Here is a 16,879-nt window from a genome sequence, read left to right as displayed (position 1 = left end):
ACTCAAGGTACAAAAGCGTGTACAATGTTGCTGTAAGATTTGTAGTAAATTTCAAAAATATGCAAAAAAAAATACACAGGATTTGATATTGCAATCCTTTGCGCCATCATCCAAGGTGCACATTCATACAGAAGCCCAGTTCAGATGTCAAAAGAGTGATGTAGTGACCCACAAGTGGCGGCTACAGAGGACATCAGGCTACGCTGTTATGAATCAGGGACCATCAAGGACCATCGGACAGGCAGCACCGTTCACCAGAAACCTAATCTAAATGTTACAGGGTTGAGTGTGTGAGTGCAGGTAGTGTCACCTCCCATCACGGATGTTTGGCTGAATTAGACCCACGACGCCTCCAGAACGCTCCACAGTGACCCCACACACACATCCGCTCTCCACACCACATACAGCTGAAGAGCCTACACCACTTTCTTAGGCTCATCCCTAGTTCTCAACATCACTCTTTAATTCCTAAACTCGCTATTGATTTCGGCAAAAACAGGCTAAAGGGATGAGTTGTAACAGCGAGCCAACATCTCAGCATTCTGGAGAATAAACACACCAGCGGCCATCGGCTTATTGGAACACTGTTACCCCGGTCTCGCTACCGGCTTTGTTTATCTTTTGATTTACCGAATTCACCTCAGCGAAGACGTTCTCCTCACTCTCACATTGACTGAACTTCTGATACAAACACCAGAGACAGTGTGAGAGCTAAAGAACACTGTTACATACACTGTAAAAACCCATAGTGTATATAGGTGTGTTTGTCAATTTCAGCTTAAAAGTGCTGGTTATGAGCTTCATGACTTAAAATCATGAGTTCACATCTCGTGGACCAACCGACCGACCGACCGACCGACCGACAGAGCGAGCTATAGAGCTGCTGGTTGCAGCTAAAAACAACGGTGGACACCGGTAAACTCCTGGCGGAAGTCTCTGGAGCGTGCCACCGTCGATTACCGTAATTATTGTAATGCATTGCAGTAACAAAAAAACGGCTACCTAACGAACTCCAACAGAAGCAGATCAGAAAACAAGGAGGCTTCATACCAAAATATGAGCAAATATACTTATCAAACAGAGGGAATTAGAAATAAAGGCCTGTCTCTAATATAAGCCTGCTTCCAATAAAGGCCTGGTCCCCTTTGCAGTTGAGGTAAATAAAGGCCCGGGCCAGTATTAGAGGAAATACGGTATGCATGTTTGGTGAATCATAGGTCAATTTCTGATTAAAAAAAAACAAAAACATGATAAAATCTCCTATCTTATCTATGTATCTGTTTCTCTCTGATGCACATGGCAAGTACAATCCACTACATGTAAGTGTATTGCAGCTGCAGACTATATGCTGAACTGTGTATTAATCATGTGATACAAGAGGAACTCGAACTTAAACCTAGCAAACCTTGTGAAAAAATAAATAACACTGGATTTCAGCTCATCAATTAATGCATTCGGCTTGGAAACATGAATCAGCATGACTAGACATTTGCTGATTGAACTTATTGTCTTAAGTTCACTCAGTTAGCTTTTCTACATTAGAACAACTAACTAATGATCTTTGACCTAACTATTCAGCACTACTTCCGTCCAATCACGTCTTGTCAATGTGACGACGCACAGGATGCCATTAGTGACAGCCTCCGCTATTCACACTCTTCTCTTCCTCATCAGCATTACAAAAACAGGCATAGTATACACACACACACATACACACACACATACACACACACATACACACACACACTTCCTCTCATTTACCTTCCCTTTCATCAACTTTGTTTGTTATTTGCCTCCCTCCTTTTCATTTTTCTTCCCTTTCTACTTCATGGCCGCCGCAAAAAAAAAAAAAAGGGGGGTGACTTTGTTTGAGAAACGGCAGTGTGGCTAAGGAGGAGACCGCTTTTTTTGTCCTTGGTCTCATTGAGAGTCTTTTGCTATTCATCGGGGCTCGGCAGCCAGGCCGGCGAGGGAGGCAATCTTATGCAGATCACATTGAAGGGCTTCATTACCTAGAAGCCAGCTACTTTTTTGTTCTCCCTCAAGGGAAGAGCGGGTGAGAGCATTAGCTTGGCAAAAGAGAGGGATGGCGAGGGAAAGAGAGCGAGAGAGAGAGGGAGAAGTACAGAGAGAGGCAGAGAAAGTGTGTTTATGAGGAAGAGAAAGATGCAGAGGGAGGGAGGGAGTTAGAGAGAGAGAGAGAGGCTCTACACGGGGGAACAGGGACAAATTACATCTGAACAATAGCATCTTTACAACTGCATGGTGGATTTATGTTAACATAGAGTGGGCCAGAGCAGGTATGTACTATGGCACATGGTGTTTATGTGTGTGTGAGCTCGTGTATGTTCATATCTAGATATGCGTGTGCATGAAATGAGCATGCATGCATGTACATATGTGTTGGCGAGAAAGAGTAAATGCCCCAGGAGGCTCTAAAGGGCTTACATTACAGTCTGAACCAAAGACTGATGATGTTACATACATAATTCAGAGGCGCATTGGATAATAAATAACATTTGATGAATTAGTAATGTGTGTTGCGTGTCTCATTTTGAGCAACCGTGACCATGCATGTGTGTTTGTTTTTGCATTATACTTCTGAAACGACATATGTGCTAGCTAGGTGACAATCTGACTCGCCCATTTTGCTTATATAGGCTGTGTACTGGCTCACTGTGAGACAGCAAAGAAAATTTATGAATTAGAAATTACTCTCCATCCATTGTGCACCTAAGGGCGTGAGAGGCAGGCAAGAATGGATGCAGTTGTACATAGTGGAAAATATTCCCAGGGTTATTGACAGGTGACAAGCATCACAGACCCTCGCAGAGGTGAATAACAATAAGCCTGCACATACGCCCCCACACACAGATGCACACACACACAAGTGCAGATGACGGTGCCAAATGAGGTGAGATAGATAGGAGTAGCAGGTTATTTACAGAGAAACTCCAGCATGTCAGTTAAATCCTTTCTGCCTTGGAGGCCTGTCCTATCCCCATTTAGCACGGCCACAGAAAAGGGCAGGCTGGCAGGCAGGCCGCCTGGCAGTTAGACAGGCCTGAGAGAGTCAGAGCCTTGGCCAGGTTCACTGCTCTGACCCCCCTCACCCCAGCTCAGACTGTGAGCCGCCCACCACCATCACCACAGCCCCGCTCTGCCCTGTCCCTGCCCGGCTCAGGAGCCCGCTCGTCAGATGTGCCCCGGCTCAGCACTGGCCCAGCTCTGGCCCAGCTGCCCACCATGTTAAAGGGCCAGGGGCCCCCTGCCACTCAGCCCATCTGCCAAGCTGCAGACCAGAGTCTAGGATCAGAGAGGAGAGAGACACAAACACCAGACACCCTCGCTCTCAGCTCTCTGCTCAAGGCTCAACAGAGATATGCCAGATAAAAGATGCACTATAAATGTGCCTCTTTTACTTATGTGGGTTGCTGTGACCCTGAAATACTGCTAGGATTTATTCAAGTTAAACTGCAGTTAATGCATTCAGACTTAGACTTTCCAATGTTCAAGATTTACTGCAAGATCAGCGTAGTACAATAATATTTTTAGGTATATCAAGGAAGAGGATTTTTATAGCACATCTGGCCCAAGTGGAGCATGAAATGCTCTCAAAATAGCACAGCTTTCCTTGTATTGATCTGAAAGATGGCAATGGGGAGAAAAATAAATGAAGAGTAATAGGAATGCTGGAGGTATAATACTTGATTAATTAGGCACACAGGTCTCTTATTACAACTGTTTGGTACAGTGACAACTGGGCTGTAATTATATATGTAACTGGCAATGCAGTCTTGCTAATGGAACTAATTGCATTCCAGATTTTGCATTGAATAATATTCTATGCTGCTTCCAGTGTTAGCAATTAGAAGAAATATAAAACATAAGATAAACAGGGCCAACTACAATAGTAGCAGTATACCATATTATTGACTTTTCAAGTTGCATTTGAGCTTTTACTTAACACACATACACACACGCTTTGATGTAACATATAACAATGTTTAACAGTGTTATCCTTCATGCAGGATTATGTATCACTTATAAAACTGTGTGGGTATTAAATCATCTGTGATCACAGTGAGGTGTCGGCTGTATGTTAGAAGCGTGAGTCGTTCAGCTCTGATAAAGGTCTGCGTGTTGCTCATTTCCATACGTCTCCCCTTGATCAAGTCTGTTCATTTATCGTCCAAATCTGTGATGACAAGCCTTTACTTATTTTCCCAGCTGCCGGTGGTGATGAGAGCGTAATCAGAAACATCATTAAGGCCCTACATAGACGGCTGTGCCTGTTAGTCCTGTTACCCACGCCCATAATAACTCTGAAAATGCAAATCAAGTCCAGGTAATCTATTAACGTCACTTCAATTTTATGTCTGTGCTCCAATTTAGCAGATCTTGACACATTTGGCGGGGCCCCGTGCTTCCATACACGGATTCATTTTGCCGGGGTTTCAGAGTGCGCGGCCCGTGAGAAGGGGAGACGGGCCATCTGTCTATGCGCCCGTTTATTAATCGCCCTGATAATGAAGCGCAGGCACCGACAAACACTCCTGGGGCCTCCCTCGCACGAGCGCCATCCGGCAAAACAACTTTCAGCAAGTTTGTTTCACAGTGTAGCAATTATTGTCATTCACACCCCCCTTAGTGCAGGGAGGAGGGTCTAGCGACCTCCTCCTAATTACCTGAATCGTCACTTCAAGCAGACTTTGTAATTTTCAACTACATCACAACCCGCTTGTTAGCTGCAGAAGGGTAGCAGAGCCTCATAATTCCAGCATATGGCAGAAAGACAGAGGGGGAATTTGTCAGCTTGTACTGGCCTTAAAGTCAAAGACCCCATTAACGGAAAAACAGGATCTGCTAATCCTGTGAGATTTGTGCAGTCCGTGCAAATGAATTAGAATTCCAATCATGGACAGACTTGCACAAATAAGCAACAAACTCACTTTTAATTGAAGTGAAATTGAAATATAATCATCTCATGAATATACTTATAGAACTGACACTCAGTATAGGACAGATATGGAGAGGAGTGCATCAAATATTAATTTGATTAAAAAATTGATGTGAAATCCTGGGCAGGCGACTGGGCTCTTCATGCTCCCTCTATTGTTAGTGTGTAGGTGCTCATGCCTGATGGGGTTTTATCCTGTTGACAGTTCTTTGAACACTCTGTTAGATGTTAGATGAAACCCACTCTTTGTTGCTATGGTGGTGGTACACTATGCAATTCTTTCTCAATTACGTAGGGCAACACAAAAAAGTGAGACACAAGGTCAAATATCTATTTCTATGTTTCCTAGAAACAAGATGTTCCTTTGAGATTAAAGCAACAATGATGAGGCAATTTCTTGGCCACTATCACTGATCAGAGTTGCACAAAAAGCTAATTTTCTCTTCCTGACTGAAGTAGCCCGGCAGTTTGCTGTTCAATGTGTTATAGGACATTGCGGCAACTGTTCAGAATTTCAGGACCTGACACGTGAGGTTTGGGGTAAAAGGTTTATTCAATGTGGTGTAAGGTAAGAGCTCATCCCAATTTTGTGCCTATTTCCACTAATGTACTTTAGCGTCTGGTTAAATCTGTCAAACAAACAGTTGGTTTGCAGTTTGTAGCTTGCACATGTCCCCCATTGCCCAGGACAAGAACTGGTGTCCACAGCCCAACCTAGACAGTGGTCCTACAAAGTCCATGGCCAGCCGGCTGAAGGGCGTTTCAATGACAAGCAGGGGGATCAGGGGACTCTGGTAGTAAGGCGGTCTTCTGGCAGTCAGCGCACTGCTGGCAGTAATCCTGGACAACTCTGTTCACCCCAGAACCAGGCTATGATCCTCTTGTAGGTTTTCTCCACTCCTAGGTGCGCCCCCAGGAGGTGGGTATGGGCTAGATACTGGACCTTGGATACATAGGGCTTGGGCACAAGCAGTTGTTCAACGCACTTCCCTCAATCACTTTCACGTCACCTCTATCAGCTTCGGGTCTGCACGCTGGCCGGTGGCAAAGCGGCCCGGCGAAGGTGGCTCCCTCTCCTTGAACTGTAGGAACTCTGAAAATATATCTCTGGTGGACACCTCCTCCATTACCCCTGGCTCTCAGCCTGGACCTTCTTCAGCTGTGTCGGTATCGCTACGGTTTGGCATTTCTCTCTCTCTCCTTCCTCATCTGGGGTGTCTGGCTCTGTGTCCACTGTTGCTGGGCAAAGAGCTACGCACGGCAGCGCTGCACACCTGTCCCTCCCTCCCACGCTCCTTGTGCGTCGTCTGGGCCCTCAGCTCCGGTACCTGGCGAACACGTGGCCGTCGCTCCCCACCAGCACTGCTACTGGCAAATTCTCTACGACGACAGAGTCTAACCCTAACCCCGATCGGTAATTGCCGGCAGCGGCGCTACCTCCAGGATGCAGCAATGTGTGATAGTATTGGTTGTGCACTGCCTTGCCTAGAGATCGCCTGCCTGCAAATGTGCGCTGTCCTGTGGCCTTTGTGGAGTACCTCAGCGTCCTTGGAGCCCCACAACAGAAAAAGAGAAGCTAGAGAGCACTACTGCTGGGAACCCTTGTGGTGGGGCATTGTTGAAGGTGCTCTTTGGCTTAGAATTATTTAATAAAAACAAGAAAAGATGAGGAACAACAAGCTCCAAATTAGACAGCCTCAATGAGGCTACACTTCAGTGAAGTGTAGCCTTCAAAAAGCAGCAGCCTGACTAAGCCACAGGCTTGCCTTTAACTACCTTTACTTGTTTACATTCAAATTTCGAAATAATGTAACAACCAGTTATTAACAAATGAGTCGCTCCATTTCTAATTCCTTATCACCGACAGTGTTACCCTGGCTCTATATATTACGCTACAAATTAGATCAAACTGTGTGCTGACAGGGCATCACTCTTCAAGTGCAGCCATTACCTTTGCTACCCACTTCCTGGCATTGTTGCACTGTACTGTGAGAGGCAATCCACTAAACAATTAAAACGGTAGACGGTCGGCCATTCAGTAAAATGAAAGTCACAGAGAAGTCAGAGGAAGCCACACGTCTTATCCGGCTGGCTCTTTTAAAGGAAGAACAAAGGGTCTTTCTCCTTCATTTCCCATTAACCTCTATGCTCCTCCGCACACAGGAAACATGGTGCCCTCGGCGGCCCATGTCACATATCTCATCCGGCTGCGGGGACCGCTTCCTAAGGGGGATGGTGACATTCAATGAGGGGGGATTCTATCCGGCCGTGGTCCTTGACAGATAAAAGGTGGGTGTTGATATTTGTCCCCGGTCGTACTGATACCGCGTGGATACACATTTGACAAACGAGGAGCTGGGCGAGACATTGATGAAGTCTGCAGCAGAACTGGCGAGCTCTGTAAGTGGATGACACTGTCTGGAAAACTGGCCTGTGGTAGTCTGAATTAGATTTTTTGATCATTCCGTGCAGGTGGGTTAGCACCGAGCGGAAACGCATCGGCACACTCAGCATTGTTTGAAGCGACGACCGGACGTAACTTAGTATCTCTTAGCATACGCCGTAATTACTTTTTAATACTTCTCAGTGTCCGTGTTGCAGTGGAGATTGGCTCATATTCAGCAGACTTCACATCAATATCCGTTTATCTTCTCCTGCCTTTCCTGTGGACTTTATTACTTATCCACTGCTCAACGTGCAGAACTCAAACCGCCGAGTTCTGCACAAATACTCATTCCACTGCGATAAAGATGAAACCCCATTGTAGAAGAGCCTATGATTTATGAATATGAGGCGAGAGATGAATGACTTCTTGTTTGTTTGTCCGGGGCTTCTGATTCTTTCCATTATGCCGCAGCACATGAAAACTTAACAAGACGAAAACTAGTCATTTGAAAGAAAAGCCTTTCAAGCAAACAACTGAGCGTTCGTGAATGTTTAATTAATCAGTAGTGACAAAAAGGGAACAACAATCAACAAAGAGACGCCGACTTCCATTTCTTATGCCGCATTCCCACTGGCAAATCACAGAGTGCTGTCAACTACCACTTTGCTCCCTATCCCATCAGTATAGCTTTTCCCGCACTACACTGACAAAGCCCTTGGAGAGCTGCATTTCAGCTGAGATCCAAACAATGAGCAGCGGGGATCAAGTAACAGAGTTCAGACAACAGAGTTCACTGTTATTCGGTGTTTACATGGATACTTTTGCATCGGGTTTTGTTCCTTTTTACTTCCGCCGCAGTGGCAGCTAATAAGAAGCGGCTTAAGCGATCGCGAGACACCGCAGCGAAATCACCGTTAACGCAAGGAACCGATGCAACGTCTGCAACCCGCAGATGGGATTACCAAACAGATTCCATTACATACCTAACACCATCTGCCCTAGCATGTTATGTCAGCTTCGTGACAGGTAACAAGAGGAAACCCGATGAGGAATCACAATAACAAGCGCATACCGCCCAACAACAGACCTCAACACCCTCGCTGAACTCCTCCAATGTCAAAGCGGCGAGAAGACAAACTCTGATCTCCTGCCGGCTACTGATGAAAATATTGTCTACAAGACTCCTCCTGCTGTAGGGTCAGCAGCGAGGCTCACTCGAGAAAAAATGCTGCGTACTGATCCACTCGCGGGCTTCTGCCAATCCTGGGCGAGTTATATGTTTGAATTATGTGATCAGACGGTGGCCATTTAAATGCATGGATGGAATACGAATGTGAATATATGAATATATTAGCATACTGTTAAATGTAAAGTGTTTCCAGTGGTTTGTGTACTAGTTTAGGGGGGTTGGAGTGTTGTGAGGGTGGATGCTATACCTCGTGGCAATTAGCACCACTCAGACAGATTGAATGACAGCATGGTGCTAACAAAGGTTGCGCTAATACATGCAAACTGTATGATTTTTTTTTTATTTCGTTGCCTGTTCTGCATCTATGAATGTACTTGAACTATGTTAGGTAACGCTAAAACTATGCATGTAAATGAACCATCAAAGGACTTTCAGCAGGACATAGCAAGCCTGCCTATATCCTACATAGCCTAACCCAGTGGTTCTCAACGTGGGGTCTGGGGACCACCAGGGGTCCTTGAGAGGGGGTTCCAGGGGGTCCGCAGCAAATACTTCATTTACAAGAAGTGAACACAATTAGAGAATGTAGAAGAATGATTGTTTTGATCATAGTTTATCTGTTATCGCTCTACCTACAATACAGATAGTCATGGAATTCTGGACAAAATCATACCTAACAATAAAGATATTTTCAGATTTGGGTCTGAGAGAAAAGATCTCATCAAATGGGGGTCCGTGGCCCTAATGTGGACTAAATTAGGGGTCCATGATATGAAAAAGGTTGAGAACCACTGGCCTAATCTACCCTTCGACCCTCAAAGCATACAAGGAAAAACCTCCAAGCAAACCTTAATAGGGAAAACAATAGAAGAAACCTTGGGTGGGCCGAAAGAGAGATCTCCCGCCGGCCCAGGACCGTTCACAAACAGTGGCATGAACATTAACATGGACAATGACAATAACATAAGAAAACAGATGAGGCAGAGAGAGGCAAAGCAGCAGAGAGTCAGCGCTAATATCCACACAAGGGCAGCGCTCGCATTCACAGGCAGGTAGAAACAGCATCAGAGATGGGACTTTGGCCATGAGGTCTGTTATGCCTCTCTATTGTGTTACTATTTCTCTGATGACGAAAAAAAAAAAACTCAAGCTCAAGTGGTAAAGACATATTTTATCAGTTTCAAAATGCTTCTGATACAAAATGATATATTCCGCAAGGTATTTCAGACTCAGACTATTTTATTTTATTATTTTTTAATTTATTTCAATGGTTCCTGCTCCTAATCCCTTTCCCACAGTTTTGTGCGTCCTTCAAAAAATTGTTCTATTCAAAGCTTTCTAATTACACTGCTCTGATCACAGGGGCCATCAGTTCATATCACATATTTGACTGCACACATGAAAAAGGTTGTGATAAAAAAGAAAAATCCACATATTCCCAAATGGTGAGATAACCGGGCCTATAATCTATACAAATTGGGGAATAGTCATTTCAATAGTCATCTACTTGTGCTGATGTTGCTATAGCTGCTGCTCTGTGGTACTTTCATTAGCTCTTTGTTGAGCTGCACATATTCACTTTAAAGTTTGCCTCCGACGCAGCGACAGCAATATCCATCCATCCATCTTCACTCCCTGCACAGACTCGCTCGCGCATCAAAGCGGTCGCGGATTTGCTCGGGATTATTTTTGACTTGTGATTAGTCAGACCCGAAGTTCATTTTTTGACACGTGATATTTCAAAAGCAGATAAAAATGCTCATCGTCCCGCAGTGACTCTTGCTTTTTTTAAAGTTGCATCGCCGCAGATGTATTAATCAACATCAACAGTACAAGGCATTAGTAGGTTGATTGTTAAATATATATGTGCGTCTGGTGTAAATATATCTAAGTACTGTGCAAAAGTCTTAGGCACCCAAGAGTTTTTATATAAATTGTGTCTTAGATGTTTACTCTTACTACTTTTTGATATTTAGAAACGTTTTATTTAATTATATTTGAAAGCATCTTCGCTTTACTTTTTTTCTTTTTTTCATGTGCCTAAGACTTTTGCACAGTACTGTATATACTGTATATCTACAGTGGATTCCCTCGGTGTATTTCTGTGAAATCTGAAAAAGTAGACTTGAGGCTGAAAGATCCATGAGCCGCGAGCGTAGCACAGTGCATGTGCCGCTGTGGCAGCTTCTTTTGATTCCTTCACTCCTCACTCTCTTCCCCTAGTCATGGTCAAGAGTTCCCCCACCTTCCAAAAATCCCAGTTCAACCCCTGGGTCTAATCCTTTGTTGAAGATGCAGCGTTAGTGTGTGCTAGCAGTTAAACGCGCCGGTTGTTAAGTCGCAGTAATGAGCTATTTGTTTTAATTTTTCATCCTTTTATTTTCATTTGCAAGACGCTCACAGCTGGCAAGCATGTAACTAGCAGACAGCTAGTTTTCACTTGTTCCTATTTACTCATTATTTTCAAGCAACAGCCCATCAGAGATTGCCCGTCTCTGGCATCAAGCGCACCGTTTACTGCCCGGCAGAGACCAGAAATGAAGTCTCGCCCGCTCTGACTCACCGACTGTCGACATCTCCGGAACAGAGGCTCGGTACGGGCCTTCGATGAACTGCGGCGGGTTGTCGTTGATGTCCTGCACTTTGATGATGAACTCGGACGGGGGCTCCAAGGGCTCGTCCGTGTCGGCGTTAATGACCTGGGCCGTGAGCGTGTACTCGGCCTTCTCCTCGCGGTCCAGCCTCTTCATGGCGTGGATGTCGCCCGTCATCTCGTTGATGGCGAAGATGGTGCCGGCGCCCTCGCCCGCCAGCACGTACTTGATGCGCTTGGATCCCATATCCAAATCCGTGTGGAGCTGGAACAGAAGAGGGGAAGAGGAGAAAGAAACAGTTGAAGTTCAAATGCGCAGCAAAGTCATCAGTTTGATCCCATCCTGTAGGGGTTTTAATGGACGCAAGGTGAGGTGCTCAGCAGATTTTGCAGCTTCACACACTGTAAATGCACATAAGTGTACAGTATGACTCTACTGTGAAGACACTGCAGTTTTGACAGTGGGGATCTATGTGTTTTGCTGCTGTGCTTTGAGGCGGCTGTAGTAGCATGGATACTAAACGTGGCTCAACATACACTTTGCTAAATGAGGCCCGCTGGGGACAATAACTTTATAAGTAGCACAGGAAATGGACCTTAGCCTACATAGTGCCTCGTTATAGATCACAAATACATCATATGTGGTAGATATTGCTCCCCGCAGTATGAAGTTCACAAAACTAAAAGGCGAGAGGTGCTTTGAACGTGGCATTACATGGTGTGGTTACAATACAAATGCATCAGAATCCATGAAAAATTAAAGAGAAAAAAACGCTGCACGCTATGATTCATGCTCACAAATAACCAAGGCCCCAAAAGTTACTGGACGATACTGCGTGTTCCTCATTATTTTTGTAATTACAGTTTCATTAGTTCACCAAAGCGGCATTACGTGCTAGGCTGAGCGCTCGGCTCCCGCTCGCCGCATAGGCTGAATATAACTAATGAGTCTGACAATGCTACATGAGGCCGTTCCGAACATCTGTGGACTCAAGAACAGGCGAAGCCTTATGTTGTTTTAAGTGGATTTCCGAGAAGAAGGTGAGAATGTGGCGGTGACGGATAGGAGCGGAAGAAGATAGGACGGCGGGGGGAAAGAAAGAGGGAGAGCGAGAGAGGTCCGAGAGAGGGAAACGCCGCGTCTCTGAAATGAGAGGAGTCGGGAACTTTGTTGTTATTCCGATGAAAACAGGAAGAGCGTCTTTTACTGCGAGTCACCTTTCAAATAAGCTCCTTGATCCCCAAGGTAAGTTACTTGCCGACGGGAGGAGAGAGGCATGAAGTAGAACATTTGCAAATTCAACAATGCTCAGCCTAGTTGCGACATGGCTGGCAGCTCTTCTTTCCGTTTGTGTTTGTGTTAATATCTCTCTCTCTCTAAAATCCACACACACACACACACACACACACACACACACACACACGGGCACGCATCAAAACATCTGCATTCAGCAGCTTTCATTTCATTTCCTGCCATAGAGATTCCACTGGGAGCGTGGCTGGGGCGCAGAGTAGCAAGGTAAAAATGTGTCTGTGAAAATCCCGACCTCTAAACCCCCCGCAATGTTTTTATAAGCCCCGGCTTTTATGCATATACTGTCTCGGAGGTGTTGTTTGCAGACACTGACAAAGCACATTCACTTAAATTGTCACACCTTGCACTTTTGTTTTCCTAATTGTGCCATCATTTCACATGAAAGATGTAGCTCATTAACACAAATGCCTCGCAACATCCTGCACACTGAGAAACCCTTTAAATGAGCCCAAATTAATGACGGTCTGTCACTTTTTCTTTTTTTTCTTTCATCCTATGTGTGAGTTTGTGAGCGTGTATCTGCAAGTGGGCATATATGATTGTGTGTGTGTGTGTGTGTGTGTGTGTGTGTGTGTGTGTGTGTGTGTGTGTGTGTGTGTACATGTTTCCTTCACAGGAGGTAAATTGAAAATTTTAGCTTGCACATTGATTTTGGTTATACCATACATCAAATATAAAACTTCACTGAATCTTTATGCATTCCAAATAGGTTGGTGGCTGCATAATCTGTGGTTTAGTTTTACCTTTGTATAGCCCTGTTTAAGTCAATGGGTATCAATGCACATGGCACTAATAGTGTCAGGATTAGGCTGAGAGAGTGCTGGAAATGTCAATGTAAACCTCTTAAAATATCCTTTACGAAAAAGGATATAGTCACATGTGAAAACCCACGTCAATTCAAAACACATGTGCTTTTTGGACACATGTTGGTTTTCATATGTGAACAATTTTTTTTTCTGGTGTTATGCCCTTAAACAGGGGAAAAGTAATGGGAGAAGGATGAAGAGACAACACGCAGCTCTCGCCTTCACTTGTCTGTATTAAGTTACATTTTAAATAGGTCTGAACAATTAATCAAAATTTTATCAAAAACGCAATATGGCCTACTGCAATTTTCAAATCGCCGGAGGCGTAATATTTGTTAAAGGCCAAATGTGTGTCAAAATACCATTTTAAATGAAATATTGTGGTGCTGCAGAGATGTCCTGGCCTACACATCATATTCTACAGACTTAAGAAAACATCTTTGTTTGGTACAGATCCCCGCAAAAATCACACCATAATCATTTTAATACGTTTTTCAATGAAAATGAGAATGATGATGTAAAAATTATCATTCCCTCTTATATCGCAAATCATATCGCAATTGCAATATCAGTCAAAATATCGCAATTAGATATTTTTTCAAAATCGTTCAGCCCTAATTTTAAACAATGCATACAAAAAACATTTTTCCATACATTTTGCAAGCATGAACACACTCAGTCTCAGCACCACAGTTACCATGACTAGAGTATCTTTTTAACTTTATCTAAATTATTCAAATTATCTTTTTACCTAAATTACAACATGAAATCTGAATAATATGATATATTTTTTAACTTTTAAACGTATCTATTTGTGCTGCCATATGGACCGTAGTTACCTTAAACAGAGGAATAGTAACGGGAGAAGGATGAAGAGACACACTAGCATCACATGTGACCGTTTTTACTTGTCAAAATTTCAGTTCATAAGTAAAAAGTGGTGTTTCAATGATTTTTAAATAATGAAACAGCAGCATTTATTGTTATGGTTATGCAAGTTCACCTTTGAAATCGTAGATTGGCAAAGAAAGTCTGTTGAAAAGTGGCATACAATGGCTGAAAATATGATCGTGCGTTAAGATAAAAAAAAAAAAAACCTCATGAATTATTGATACTGAGCGCAACATAAATCAGCACTCGCTGGACGCTGCCACCTACTAAGCCATGCCTGAAACTTTGGCAGAGCTGCATGTAAGCAGCCACAGCGCTTGATACTGATATTGTCTCCTCTAAATGCCCTACTCGCCCACTTGTTAGACAGTCTCGACACCGGAGTGCATAAATGATCATCAAAGAGTACAATTAAGGAGGGGGGGGATGTCTGCCACAGGTCCCTGTCATTATCAGAGTTGCCTGGGCAACTAAAACAGCACCAGCAATCAGTGACATTGACTGTGGCATTCGGGAAACAAGCAGATAACAGACACAGCGACATGGCCTTGATGATAATGGGCTACAGTGCAGACTGTAGTAAGGTTCACAGAAATACTCACACAGTATAGTAGCATAGGATATGTATTAGTCATTGTATTAGTTAGCGGAGGGTTGTGTAGACACATATAGATCATTACTCAACTAAAGTGTAATTTGTACTTTATTCTGAACGGTAACTGGGGGTCGCAGATACGTTCACTGGCCTGTCAGAGAGGTGAGGCGGGATTTCTGGTGAAAACACTACCTTCACTTCTCTTCTGAAGTTAAAGGAATAGTTCACCCAAAAAATTAAAATTCTGTCATCATCTACTCACCCTCATGCCAAATGAAACACAGGTGAAATTTGTTAGTCCATATAACACACAGGGAGGTTGCAGCACAACTTGGTAGCAGCCTTCTCCAAAACAACTGAAGTCAATGGGGACCAGTTCTTTAGAGTTCCAAAACAAAAACAGCCAAACAATCACACTGTGAATAGAAAGACCTATACACCATTATTTGTTGCAAATCAATCAGCTGTAGTTAAGATTTGCACTAAATGATGGTGTAAATATACTGTAGGTCTTTTTGGAACTCTGAAGAACTGGTCCCCACTGACTTCAGTTGTTTTGGAGAAGGCTGCTATGGAGTTGTGCTGCAGCCTCCCTGTGTGTTATATGGACAAACTTCACCTGTGTTTCAACTGGCATGAGGGGGAGGAGATGATGACAGAATTTTAATTTTTTGGGTGAACTATTCCTTTAAGTTCACTACAGGCATCTCTATGACCCATCTTCTACTGACTGCCTAACATCTTCCATTAATTCTTGGACAGAAATCACCAAAATTCGTTCAATCCGACAATCAAGAATGCACAAGAGGTTGATCATTAAATATATATGTGCGTCTGTGGTGAAATTATCTAAATATACATAGTATAAGATACTAAAAACAGTGGATAAATCACCAATATTTTGCAATCCGACAATGAAGAGTGCACAAGAAAGTGCATTAGTAGGAATGAATTCTTGGAGAGAAATCGCCCAAATTCTGCAATCCGACAATTAATTCTTAGATAATAAATCACCAAAATGTCAATGAAGAATGCACAAGCAAGTGGAAAAACATTAGGGACAGATTTGTTACAAGAAGTAGAAGGGAGCTCAAACAAAAGCAGCACATGCTCTGTGCATGTAGGTGCTATCATAGGGTGTGATAGTAATGACTGGTGTGCAAATTAGTCTGCTAATGATATGTGAAAGTGTTGTTTGGTGAACACCCAGCTCCATAAGGGACACCAACAGATTTGTTACTGAACTGAATGATGATGTAGTCCTTATATTTTTAGCATCTTAATATACTAAAGCAGCGGTTCTCAACATGGGGTCCGGGGACCACCAGGGGTCCTTGAGGGGGTTCCAGGGGGTCCACAGCAAATGGATGAATTGTTAAACTTCACCATTATTTCATTTATAAGAAGTTAACACAATTAGAGAATGTAGAAGAATGACTGTTTTGATCATAGTTTCTCTGTTATCTCTCTACCTACAATACAGATAGTCATGGAATTCTGGACAAAATCATGTCTAACAATAAAAAATATCCTCAGATTTGGGTCAGAGAGAAAATATCTCTTCAAATGGGGGTCTGCGGCTCTAATGTGGACTAAATTAGGGGTCCTTGATATGAAAAAGGTTGAGAATCACTGCACTAAAGGATCTATGAAACCCATAAACCTTGTATAATTTAAGAAACGCATAACAGCAACGTGTGCAGCTTCATTCTTCTCGTAACAAAATTACATGAATAATAACTATATTACTGTATGGGTGTAAACAGAGTCTATCATATAGAGTGTGTTTTCATAGGCTGAGCGAGTCATTAGGACTTTTTGCCCTCTCCACTGTATCCTCAGCACTGAAGAGACAGCCATCCATACATTTTGAAGCTGCAGTTCAGGACGATGAAGAAAAACCTCGGCTGATTGGAGAAATTATCCTGTGGCAGTACTTTGCAGCGCTCTCTCCGCTTCATGCCAGTTTCTTTTTTTGGTGCACGCCCGCACACACACACACACACACACTTACACACACACACACACACATGCACACCTCCATTTTCCAACCGCAACCCCCCAATCACGGCTGCATGGGACTGCTTATCCTGTCAGCGGAGGAGGAAATGTGTCAGTCCCTGCTGAAGATGGGCTTTTACGGC

General features: G+C 43.6%; 1 protein-coding gene across 1 annotated transcript in view; it reads right to left on the bottom strand.

Moving 5' to 3' along the window:
* The window catches only part of cdh8 (cadherin 8), a 60,010-nt gene extending 48,623 nt beyond the window's left edge, over positions 1-11,387 (bottom strand). Inside the window, exon 1 of the mRNA XM_071517874.1 lies at positions 11,099-11,387. Within this exon, the coding sequence (XP_071373975.1) occupies positions 11,099-11,375 (277 nt within the window). The 5' untranslated portion in view covers positions 11,376-11,387. The remainder of the gene's footprint in view (positions 1-11,098) is intronic.
* Positions 11,388-16,879: the final 5,492 nt, after the last annotated feature.

This window comes from Centroberyx affinis, unplaced genomic scaffold (genome assembly GCF_046629955.1).
Source record: "Centroberyx affinis isolate AG114_WGS23_722 - 3 ecotype Tasmania unplaced genomic scaffold, CSIRO-AGI_Caff_v1 ptg000533l_1, whole genome shotgun sequence".
Taxonomy (NCBI): domain Eukaryota; kingdom Metazoa; phylum Chordata; class Actinopteri; order Beryciformes; family Berycidae; genus Centroberyx; species Centroberyx affinis.
Note: the sequence above shows the minus strand (reverse complement) of the source record. Positions and strands in the feature narration are given on the sequence as shown.